Source organism: Hoplias malabaricus, chromosome 18 (assembly GCF_029633855.1).
Source record: "Hoplias malabaricus isolate fHopMal1 chromosome 18, fHopMal1.hap1, whole genome shotgun sequence".
Taxonomy (NCBI): Eukaryota; Metazoa; Chordata; class Actinopteri; order Characiformes; family Erythrinidae; genus Hoplias; species Hoplias malabaricus.
In genome coordinates, this window is record NC_089817.1 from 16,877,185 (window position 1) to 16,889,443 (window position 12,259).

Genomic DNA, 12,259 nt, shown 5'->3' on the forward strand with positions numbered 1-12,259 from the left:
CCATTATTTAGTTTCGTATCATGCTTGTCTTGAAATATGTAATGAAATTGTGATCATTGGAATACTATGCTCGAGCTCATGCTATCCCTGATTTGATGATGTCACTGTGTGGAGCAACTGCCATATTGGAATCCTACTTACACTCAAACACAGAACTCAAATAAAAGATGTGATGTTTAAAATATTTATTGTTTCTTCCAACAATTTTAGTTGTGGATTAGACGTTAAAAGTAAATAAATAAAAGTGTGGATCCCTGAACTATTTATCCAAATTATGTTTGTAAACGGCTCTGTTCGTCTGTAAGTCAGAGAGGAGCTCAGCACCATACTGCCTACAGTGCGCATCACAGACAATAAAAGTAATACTGCACCCAGACAGCGATTAATTCAACAGGAAACATAAACCTTAAAGGTCAGTACAAATTATTTTACATATACTCCACTGCATGAGTGCAGAAACCATTATTTTATGACCGATCCTGTGTCTTATGGAAGGGTGTAGAGAGGGACATTTGAGTTTCAGCCTTGGCTTTGCTGCAGCATGGAAACATCTCTCACTGATCACTCACACTTTCAGACAAGGAGAACTAATTTATTAAGCTTTAAGCCAAACCAGAGAAAAAAATTAAGCAGAAAGTCCTGATAAAACATGCTCTAAGAATCTGTTCCACTCTCAGGGCTTCTCTGTTTCTGTGTGTTGTAAGACTCTCTCCAGTACTGCAAAGAGCTGTGTATGAGATAAATTTATCCATCTTTCCCATCTGTTTACAATAGTGCTGCCCTCTGAAACCAGACAATCTGTCCCCAGTATGGCACCCATGCCAGAAATATTACGACTGCTACCTATGGATAGTGTGAGACATTGACACAAGTGCGCTGCAGTTTTAGACACAAGGCTGAATTATTGTAATAATTGAAACTAGTGCTGGGCGATATGAGCGCAAATCAATATCACGATTAATTGTACATTTTACCGTGATTACATTTAATGAATGAATTCAGTGACGAGGCTTGTACAGTAAATATGCTCGAGTAGTAAAGCCGGGATATTTGTTCTAATGTTGCTGGGAGCTTGTTCCTCTTTAGTTTTTTGAGCACTGTTTATATTTGGTGTGTGATTGTGCTTTAGTGTTTATATTTAACTTATTTTTGTTAAGTGTCATCCAAACAACAGACACTGTGTTTTTTCCTTTCGTATGAGCTTGCTGAAGTCGCTTGGTTGGCCTCTGCGTTTAAGAATCACGTGACTACAGCTTGGTAACCTGGTTTTAGGGAACAGTACATGAACACACAATGGGGACATAACAGAATAAAAATTCATCCATCCATTATCTGTAACCGCTTATCCAGTTCAGGGTCATAGTCGGTCCAGAGCCTACCTGGAATCATTGGGCGCAAGGCGGGAATACACCCTGGAGGGGGCGCCAGTCCTTCACAGGGCAACACAGACACACACACATTCACTCACACACTCACACCTACGGATACTTTTGAGTCGGCAATCCACCTACCAATGTGTGTTTTTGGACTGTGGGGGGAAACCGGAGCACCCGGAGGAAACCCACACGGACACAGGGAGAACACACCACACTACTCACAGACAGTAATCCGGAGCGGGAATCAAACCCACAACCTCCAGGTCCCTGGAGCTGTGTGACTGCGACACTACCTGCTGCACCACCATGCCGCCCAACAGAATAAAAATAATCAATATAATCAAAATAGAGAAGATTATGTCGATTAGAAGTTCTGAATGTTGATTTCGATTCATTTATGATTAATAGCCCAGCCCTGGTTGTAACTATTACATTTACCTTTATGGCATCTACATGAGGTTCTTGAGTGACTGAACCTGGATCCAGACAGAATTAATCTGACTTTACATTAATCATGTTATAGATTGGCTGATGCCATGTTAGGAGCCTTGCTTGAATACTCTTATTGATTTACTGGTGCTGTTCCTTTGGTGTTTCTGCCTGAGCTGAAACCTCGGCCCTGAGGCCTTGGTCCAGGGTGTGGAGGGCAGTGGTGTTTTCCATTACACTATACCAAATATATTGTATAGTAGGCATTTCATAATGCTGAGTTAACTATCTGACTGAAATCTTGTTTTCTGCATTTTCTTCAGCACCTGTGTTTTACTTCGATGATCAGGAGTATCACGTAGATGAGAGTGACGGACACGTTGAAGTGAAAGTTTGGCGTTCAGGAACAGATCTCTCAAAACCAGCTACAGTGACCGTCCGATCCCGCAAGACTGATCCAGTTTCTGCTGAAGGTAAGGACAACCACACCCTTCTTTTAGTGTTTTGCTTTTTTAGCAGACTTATTCTTTAAGGGGATCACATGTTTTAATTTTGTTGTTGGAGACAAATGGAGAAATTGCTCAAACGTATTGTTGTTCTTTCATGTTGATTGACGATCACTTCAGCCTATAGATTAGTTATACTCTCTTTGTAAAGAAAGAGCTCTGTGAATATCACTGTTGTAGATCATTAACTTCCTTACAACTAATGTACAGTAACATAATAATCATGTGACTATTCTAGACCTGATGACCATTAAGTGTTGCATTTGAAAAAATGATAAAATGATAAAGTAGCTGAACACATTATAGGAGTTGTCTACAGATTTTTGGACATGTGCATAAAGGAACCACATATCAGCTCCACTGACCATACAAGAGCTTTTTGTAGGTCTACAGTTACAGACTACAGTCCACATGTTTTTTCTGCATACTTTCTTATCCTCATTTCACTGATGTGGTGGTGGTGGTGTGTTAATGTGTGTTGTGCTGCTATGAGTGCATTAGTTACAGCAGTGCTGTTGGAGTTTTTTAACACTATGTCCACTCACTGTCCACTCTGTTAGACTCATCTACCTCACTGGTCCACTTTGTACATTTAAAGTTGCTCATCTGTTGCTGCACAGTTTGTGTTGGCCATCCTCTGGTGGACTATACTCAGTGCAGCAGTGACACTGAGGGCTTTAATAACTCCAGCAGCACTGCTGTGTCTGATCTACACATACCAGCACACAACACACTAAATCTGTGGGGGTCCTGACCATTGAGGACCAGAGTGAAAAATAAATTAAAAAATAAAAGTATGCAGAGAAGAGGTGGACTACAGTCTGTAATTGTAGAACTACAAAGTGTTCCTGTATGGTCAACCAAGCTAATAGAATGGACAATGAATGTAGAAAAAAAGTAGGTGGTCCTAATCCAGTGATAGTTCTGAGTGTGTGTGTGTGTGTGTGTGTGTGTGTGAAGTGTGTGAAGTGTGTGAAGTGTGTGTGTGTGTGTGTGTGTGTGTGTGTGTGTGTGTGTGTGTGTGTGTGTGATTTATATAAATTTGCAATTTTACATCTAATGTGAGGTAATATGAAGATATTTATTTCCAAATATTTTGAAGCATTTTGATCAGTCAATGTGCCATGAAATTATTATACAATGTAAAGGACAATAAATAAATACAATTTTAAAATATTGAAAAACACGTTTTTCCATTTTTTGGACTAGGCTTATTTGCATGTGTGGATGCTTGAAATTTGCAGTTAAATATGTAAAATAAACTCCATGCCTGACTAAAGATTATGCAAGGATAGAGAGAGGGTGCAGAGGGCTAGTGTGAAGTCCTCTTAAGTGAAAAACCTGGGAGCAAAGATAGGCAGAATCTTTACCAGCTGAAGAAAACCTCTCCAACATCTCCTCCACCCACACGTTTTAAACTGCTGAGATCTCCACATAGCACCTAGCTGCGGAGGCCTTTAAGGAAAGCAGCTCCAGCACTCTCTCTGAAAGCAGAATATACTGTAAGGATGAATTTGATGTTTTTAGTTGATAAATATAGCATGACCTCTCTCACCTCGCTCTCGGGACTGTTTGTTTATCTCCTAGCTGGAGTGGACTACGTGGGGATCAGCAAGAATCTGGACTTTGCCCCAGGGGTGACCGCGCAGAGCGTCCAAGTGACCATACTTGACGACCTTGGCCAGCCGCTGCTGGAGGGCATAGAGAGGTTTGAGCTCATCCTCCGCATGCCCTCCAACGGCATTCTGGGAGAGCCAGGAAGAGCCACCGTCTTCATCAATGACTCTGTTTCTGACCGTTAGTGCTAATTAATGCTAATGCATTAATAACCTTACATAAGTATCTGAATTAGCACATTCATTCCACTTCTTCCACACATACGTAGTTACAAACCCATCCGGCTCTGTAAACATTCACAGAAACACACACACACACGCATTCACAAATTGGTGTTAATGTGTTTACATAAAATGTAGCATACAGCAGCCTTTTAATAAAAAAGTGCTGATTTATTATAACAAATAAATAAACATACACTGTGTTTTCACATTATACAAAAAGGTGTTGACTCCTTATGCCTTACATGGAAAATATTAGAATATCATAAAGAGATTCTTTGTGATTCCACAGGAGACTGTGGAATTTCTGAGAATATATGTTGTATTATTAATTCATTCATTCATTATCTGTAACCACTTATCCAGTTCAGGGTCACGGTGGGTGCAGGGCCTACCTGGAATCATTGGGCAAAAGGTGGGAATACACCCTGGAGGGGGCATGTTGTATTAAAAATGGACAAATAAACATTGTATATCTAAAACGTTACTAGCACCTGTCCCAGAGAAGCCAGAATTCTGTAAGGTTTTATAGATAACATTATGTCATATAAACTTACCACAAAAAGTAAGGAAATTTGTGTTTGGTAGATTATTTTTTGGTGTAATGATGCTTCTTGGCAATAAATCTTATACCATTGGAAAGCTTGTCAAATTCACATTGCCCATTTGTAAGGAACATGCATTTGTGGGATGAGCAGTAAAGCTGAGTATGTGGGATGCGTCCATGAAAAATTTGCAAAATCTTCTCTGCCAATGCCAAACAGCTTATTTAGAAGGGAAATTAACAGGCTTTCCAACAGTATAAGACTTATTGCCAAGAAGCATTTTTACAACAAAGAAATAATCTACCAAACACAAATTTCCTTACTTTTTGTGCTAAGTTTAATTTGATTATCTGAAGTCCAGCCCATAGGCCAGATGCTGTTCACAGATATATTTCAGTAATTTCCTTGGCTTCATTGACAGAATGCATTACACATGTCTCACCAGCAAATGCATCGCTCTTTACCTTTCGTTGACACTGGCAGCTCTAACGTAAATGTATTCCCTTTCAACACACTGTGTTAACTAAGTTAGCTAAGTGAAAAAGAAATGTAATTTTTTTTATTCAATTCGAAGCACCTTCTGGAACTGTCTTGTAACTCACTCAAACACAGTCACTCATGTCTAACTAAATGCTCCACAAGAGGGTGCTACTCAGTGCTTCCCTTTAATTACCTTTTTTTCCAAAATGAACACGTTTTAATCCAAAAATATACAAAACAAATGCTTTACTGAGTGTTTTATTTTACATAGAGACAACCAAGCAACATACTTTATTACTGTTAACTGTTTCAACGTATGAATAAAATCATTGCCAATTTAAATCATGATCCTCTGAATTGATCTAACCTTTTTTTTATGTCTTTCTCGCTAAAGTGCCCAAAGTGCAGTTTAAACAAGCTGTTGTGGTCGGAGAGGAGAATGAAGGTCACATTTCTGCTATGGTCCAGCGCAGTGGGGATATCAGCCACAGGTCCAGTGTGCGCTGTTACACACGGCAGGGGTCCGCTCAGGTGGCCAGGGACTTTGAAGAGAGGCCCAACACAGATTCCTCCATTATCACCTTCTTACCAGGTACAGCTTATACTAACCATACACTAGACAACTTTGAAAAGACTTTTAAAAGACTCTGATGTGACATCCTCTCCCATCTAAAGATAATTTCACAGAGTTTTTAGTCACATACTATGATTTTGCAAAGACTGAAATCTTGCAGTGTCACTAATGACAAGACTGCAACTAGATTCCTGAGTCTCAGGAAAACGGCCACTGATACATATACAGTACTTTTAGATAGGGAACATCATTGTGCCATATTCTATATTAACTGTAGGCTTTTAAATTGTGTTGATTTAAACACCCTATTTTATCTAGATGACTTACAATTAATATTATTTTGCACATAATAAAACGAATAATCATATTTCCTTCTGTAGAGAAGGATCTTTAGGGAACACAACTGGACTTTAAAACCACTGCAGCAGCTTTAAATGTACATTTACACTGTTCGTAACTTTAGTGACAATAATGTACCTCATGGTTTGGATCTCTGCGCCAAGTGACAGGCTGAACCACTTTACACACTACACCACTGCCACATATTAGTGACCGTTGCTTCATCATTAATTTTATTAGTGCAAACTCATCAAATACAGCTACTTGATCAGGATCCCTGCATTAGGAATAGACGCTTGGTGGGGCCAAGTTATTGGACATGCAAGGTGTCAAGCGTGACATGAACGTTTGTAGATCGCACTTTTTTTTAATAATCAGCCTCACACAAACATAATTAACTCCAAATATAAGTGCTTTTGTACTTTAAATGCAGTACTTTGCAGTGTTTATTGCTCATATTAGTCCATGTCACTATTTGCATGAGCAAAGACTAAAGACTTGTGATCATTTTAGAAACAGTTGATTTTATCGGAGCCCCAAGATGAGAAAACAGCTCTCCTGACCCCCTCCAACCAAATAATTAAGACACTGGGAGTGAGATGCAACTCCAGCAAGACTCATATGATTTAACTCCGACTTTGGAAAATTGCCTGCCACAGTGAAATCGCTTGAAAAGTCATTTGGTGTAAGGCTTGTGTTAGAGTCAAGTGCAAGTAGGATCTTAATGCACTGTTGTTAAAAAATAGAGGGCTTCTCTTATTTACCAATGGTTAATAAAAATGACAGATCATTATTGTTTTGCCTCAACAAAATTTGTGATCCATTTTTCAGAGCGTTAATGTGGTGTAAAACTGTGGTGTCATGTTGTATTTATTTATTTAGTGATTGTTTGAATTATACAGAACACATGGGTGGACAAAATGTCTGCAGCAGTTGTCCACTATTTATTCCCAGTGTGTACTTTTTATTCATCTGCAATTTTATTAGAACCATCTGATTCTCGCAAGCAGATACTGAAGACTTGAGGTACCGGATCTGGTGTCTTAAAAAGTTGGTAAAGAAATCCAAAGCTGCTCATTGTAAAGAACAGTTCTCTGCGAAGACTCTGAAGGCCATATAATACACCAGGGCAAGAATATTTCACTGCAGAACATTGAAATAACAAGGAAAAATATCTGTGTTTTTTCCTGAAAAAAAAAACACTGCCTTAGACACCTCTTGCTATTAGAACAAAATCTTGTTTCTCCAAAATAATGTTCTTTACACTGAATGAACATTATGGTTGGTCTACTCAGCATGAATGCACATGCAATATAAAGAATAACTGTCTTTTTTCCTCTTCTTTTAGAAAAATAAATAAATACATGCATACATACATACATACATGGAGGTACAAGGTTATGTTCCAGCAGTTAAGATATGCATGCTTCAGTTCTTCTTAGAGCAAGAAAAAAAAACATAAAAGCATTATATAAAAATAACGAACAATGGCATAATGATCTGATGAGAAATGGGTATGTGTGAGTGTGTGAGAAGTCCCTTTCTCTGCCTGTCTGTAGGTGAGGTGGAGAAGCCGTGTGTGGTGACTCTGGTGGATGACCTGCTGTATGAAGAGGAAAAAGAGATGAGGCTGGTACTGGGAAGCGCTAAGAGTGTCTCTATATACGGCGCGTCTATAGGCCGACAGAGTGAAACTCTCATTAAGATCAAAGACACTGCAGACAGTAAGAGTGAAACCGCTATCTTCTGCTGATCTTAAGTTTTATTTATTTATTTATTTTGCCTATAAAACAGTAAAGAGTAAAGAAAAATCAGTCATTTGCTTATACTTGGAATTTCCTCAGATTCATCAGAGGGTCCCTAGCTTGAAAACCAACTTTACCTAAATAATGAGCATTCATTTTCAGATAGCTTACACTACTTACAGTGAGTGATTTCAACTAGTTTAAGGTTCGCTCGTTTGCTGACACATTCATTTGCGCACCTATAATCTCTACACAAATGCATGGGACAAAGTGGGATGCTTTGTAGCAGCTGCACTCAAGCCTACAATCACCAATCCCCATGCTTAATGCCATTAAAGACGCAGCCCCCAGCATTAGGCTACAGAGCAGTGGAGCAACGGAACCACATTCTCTGCAGTGTCAGAGCACCATCCAAAATTTCTGGGTAGAGTGAGAGTGGCGTGTGTGATCCAAAACAAATCATTAAACATCAGCATCCCTATCTGACCTCACAAAAGTTCTTTTTTTTTCGTTACAGGAATGTTCAAATATTTCATGTAAAACTATTATGAGTGTACTGTTACTGCAGCAAAGGGAGACAAACTAGGTATTATTACTCTTCATTTCAGAAGATATGTCCAGTGAGGAGGTAGCAGCACTCTTTTTGCGTATAATTATTCAAAAAAGGAACACATGGACATATTGTCAATGTATTTATTCTCAGGCTTTTTTTATTCATTTTAATTCAGTTTATCAAATGTGTGCAATAACTACATTGGTTTATTTACTTCTATTCTTCTTTTCAGAGCCAATTATAAAGTTTGCTAAGACCAAGTTCAGTGTGAGTGAGCCAAAGGAGTCTGGACAGGTCAGTGTGGTGAGGATCCCTGTGCTGAGAGTAGGTGACCCCACCATGGTGTCTGTGGTGAGGGTCCACACTAAAGACGGCTCGGCTGTGTCTGGAGAGGACTACCACCCCATCTCTCAGGGTGAGGACGCTCGGAGAACAAAGTGCAGAAAAATGTTTGGTCCCTCATTATAATAGTTCTCATTACTGTATTACACTTGAACAATGTATTCACTGACAATGTAACCACTGGCTGTAGATGACCTGTTATAGTACAGCTTATGTAATTATACATGTATATCTGCTTCAGTTTTTGCTTAATGTAGTTACACAAAGTGCAACAGCATATTGCCTCATGTTATTATAAAGGTAATGGGTATGTGAGTCATACATTACAGTAAGGCTTAAGTACTAAAGTACTTAGAATGGATCTATATTGGAAATGCTGTTCATCAATGTAATTGCACTCAATTCATTACCCATGTATACATATATGAGATTACAAGATATCAGATGGGAATGCGAGTTGTTATCAGGATACATTTGTGTAATAGCATATGGCAGAACTGATGTTGAAACACAACAGTTGAAGCTGCACTGTTGTAATCCTTGTGTAATAGTGACTGCTTTTTAGTTTAATAGTTACTGATATTTAATGGCGCTTACCCCATAATAGTAATAGTAATTACACAGTTACTACAAATACTTTGTATGAAGTGGGCTTGAACATTTTAAGCTGTGCAGTGTTTTTTTATCTAATAAGGATAAAAGATAGTTTGTAATTGTGTGTGGGTGTGTGTGGGTGTGTGTACAGACATTGAATTTAAGGAGGGTGAAAGGGAGCATGTTGTGGAGGTTGAGGTTCTGTTTGATGGAGCCAGAGAGATGAGAGAGGCCTTCACTGTCCAACTTAAGCCAGACGAGAACATGGTGGCTGAAACCCAGGTACAATGTTTGTTTAGTTTCATCTGAATAAAGGTCATTATATAAGATGTCGACTGCTGGTCTAATGTTGTGTAGCTACTTAAATATATTTATGTGTCACTTAGTTCCAGCACACTGTCTGATTGCTTAAAAATATTTTTTGTTTTTATATTTTAGCTTAATTTATGCAATTTTCAGCAATTTATGGACACTGTTAAAAAATAGTAAGTTTTAATTTTTTTAAAGACAAAAGATGTAGTGGGTAGAATGGTGGCGCAGCAGGTAGTGTCGCAGTCACACAGCTCCAGGGCCCTGGACATGTTGGCAGGTAGATTGGCTACTCAAAATGTCCGTAGGTGAATGCATGTGTGTGTTGCCCTATGAAGGACTGGCACCCCCTGCAGGGTGTATTCCTTGTATCCTTGTGCCCAATGATTCCGGAAAGGAATTATTATTATCTTTGTTTTGTTTGTTTTAGGTTTGGGGCTGATGTGCAGGAAATCAATTATTTCTTATTCATACGACCTATAACTTTATAAAATACTCAACAAACTTCATTTTCATTGTTTAGTTGTTGTCTTCTATTGTACATACCTCTAAAGTTTAGCTTCTTGCGACCTTCATAGTCCCAAACACAGGTCTGGTTCTGAAAAGTCCAGTTCTTTGTTCTGAGATCACCCACATTTTTTTCTTACCCACTACACATCCTTACAGTGTCCTAGAGTTGAGCTGTCTTCTCACAGAAACACATGCTTCACAGAAATATCTCTTGAAATATTAATCATTTGTACTTTAAATAAAGAGGGTGGTTTTTTTAATCAGAAACTACATTTGAATTATTATCCTGTTTCATTTGCCAACTGCTCCCTGTAGAATGTCACAGATATTTATACACGATTGATTCACAGATTTGAAAATCAGAATCAGAATCAGAAATACTTTATTGATCCCAGGGGGAAATTGCAATTATTACAGTAGCAACCAGTTGTAAAAGAATAAACACTCTAATAAAAAATTTAACTCAAAAGGAAATTTACAATATGTACACATCTATAATAATAAATACAGATATACTGTATACAGCAGCGGAGAAGAAAATGATGATGATGATGATGTATACAGCAGTAAGAGTATCAATGGTTGATTCAATAGTGTGTGCAACAGTCAATTTTCATACACTGGCTTATTGCAAAGACTTATCATGCTGTTCTTTTATTGGCAGATGACCAAAGCTATTGTGTACATTGAAGAAACCAACAGCATGGCTGATGTCACATTCCCCTCACTGCCCCATGTTGTGTCTCTGCTGCACTATGATGATGTCAAAAGGACAGAGGCCAGTGCCCACCCACATGCTGGGTATCCAGTGGTGTGTGTGACGGTATGTTAATCTTCTAATGTTTGAAAGACTTCAAATACAACTTCAGCCTCTTTATCCACTATAGAATTATCTATAGTAGATAATTCACATACATCCAGAGCAGATTAGTGTTGCATGGTATACCAATACTAGAAAAGTATCTCAACACTTTGTCATTAAAAATGGTACAATACCCCATATAATTGGTACCGGTACTTTATGAAGGAGTGTTTTAAAAATAAGAGCGGTATATCCGAATGCCACAGGGGGGCAGTGTGCGCCTGCAGTGCTTTGCCTCCTCTCCCTCCTTTAACGATTTTACCGCTTGTTTTAGCGAATTTTCAGAACTTGTACTGAGTTATATAAAAACCAAAGAACACACTAGCACCAGCGACTTTCTGTACAAATCTTAGCTACTTTTTACAGTAGAGACTTGCCATTAGAATGAGTCGTTGGAACACCGGGACTGACTGTGTGCGGGAGAGACAGCTCTCTCTCCGCAGATTCTCTGCTCCTGGAGACAGAACTCCGGGAGACACAGCTCCCTCGACGTGGCTCGTCTACTAGAGAGATGCAGCAGTACAGTCGGTCCACGCGGCAGCTCACACAGATCAGAACGAGCTGCGAATGTGCAAAAAGTGCTGCCAAAGATATATTTGCTTTCTTTTATGTTGAATTTATTCCTTTTTTTCTGAACTCCTGAACTGAGATCACATAATTGATTGAGGCATTCAGCTTTATTCAAACTGTAAACACGATCTATGCATGAATGACACAGGACAGAAGGTGTGATTGGACCCAGAAATGGAGTTCTTTGTAAAAACTACATTAATTTTCCACATGTTTTTTGTTTTTTGCGATGGTATTGGTATCGAGATATTTAGGCAGGTATCATATCAATGTCATAATTTTGGAATTGTGTTAAAGTCATAATTTTGGTATCGTGACAACACTAGAGGAGATAAGGTTTCACTGAGTTGTCTTTAGTAAGCACTTCTTAAACATTTGCAGCGTAAGAATTATCATCTCAGGTCAGGGCTCTGAAACATAACCAAATTACGAAATGTTCCACGTGCAGCATGAAATTAGACATTTCCACCAGAGGGGCATCCAAATCCCTAAAAGTTCAAAGAGAGCAGTACAGTTGCTAATCTGACTTTTGTGGGATTCTTTGATCAGCCATTAATCCAAGGAGGGTTTGTACCTCTTCAAAAGATCATGGCATAATTTTACGCGCTCCCGTTGCGAGACAGATAAAATCAAATAGAAACATATTTTGTATTAATTGTAGATTAAACAAGAGAAGTTGTTTTTATT

The 12,259-nt window shown here is 38.7% G+C and overlaps 1 protein-coding gene across 1 annotated transcript in view; it reads left to right on the plus strand.

The window, feature by feature from the left end:
* Positions 1-12,259, plus strand: part of frem2a (FRAS1 related extracellular matrix 2a) — a 109,316-nt gene that overhangs the window by 75,541 nt on the left and 21,516 nt on the right. The window contains exons 7-13 of the mRNA XM_066651600.1: positions 2,129-2,278; positions 3,899-4,108; positions 5,569-5,766; positions 7,647-7,811; positions 8,618-8,800; positions 9,473-9,603; positions 10,805-10,963. Coding sequence (XP_066507697.1) covers positions 2,129-2,278; positions 3,899-4,108; positions 5,569-5,766; positions 7,647-7,811; positions 8,618-8,800; positions 9,473-9,603; positions 10,805-10,963 — 1,196 coding nt within the window. The remainder of the gene's footprint in view (positions 1-2,128; positions 2,279-3,898; positions 4,109-5,568; positions 5,767-7,646; positions 7,812-8,617; positions 8,801-9,472; positions 9,604-10,804; positions 10,964-12,259) is intronic.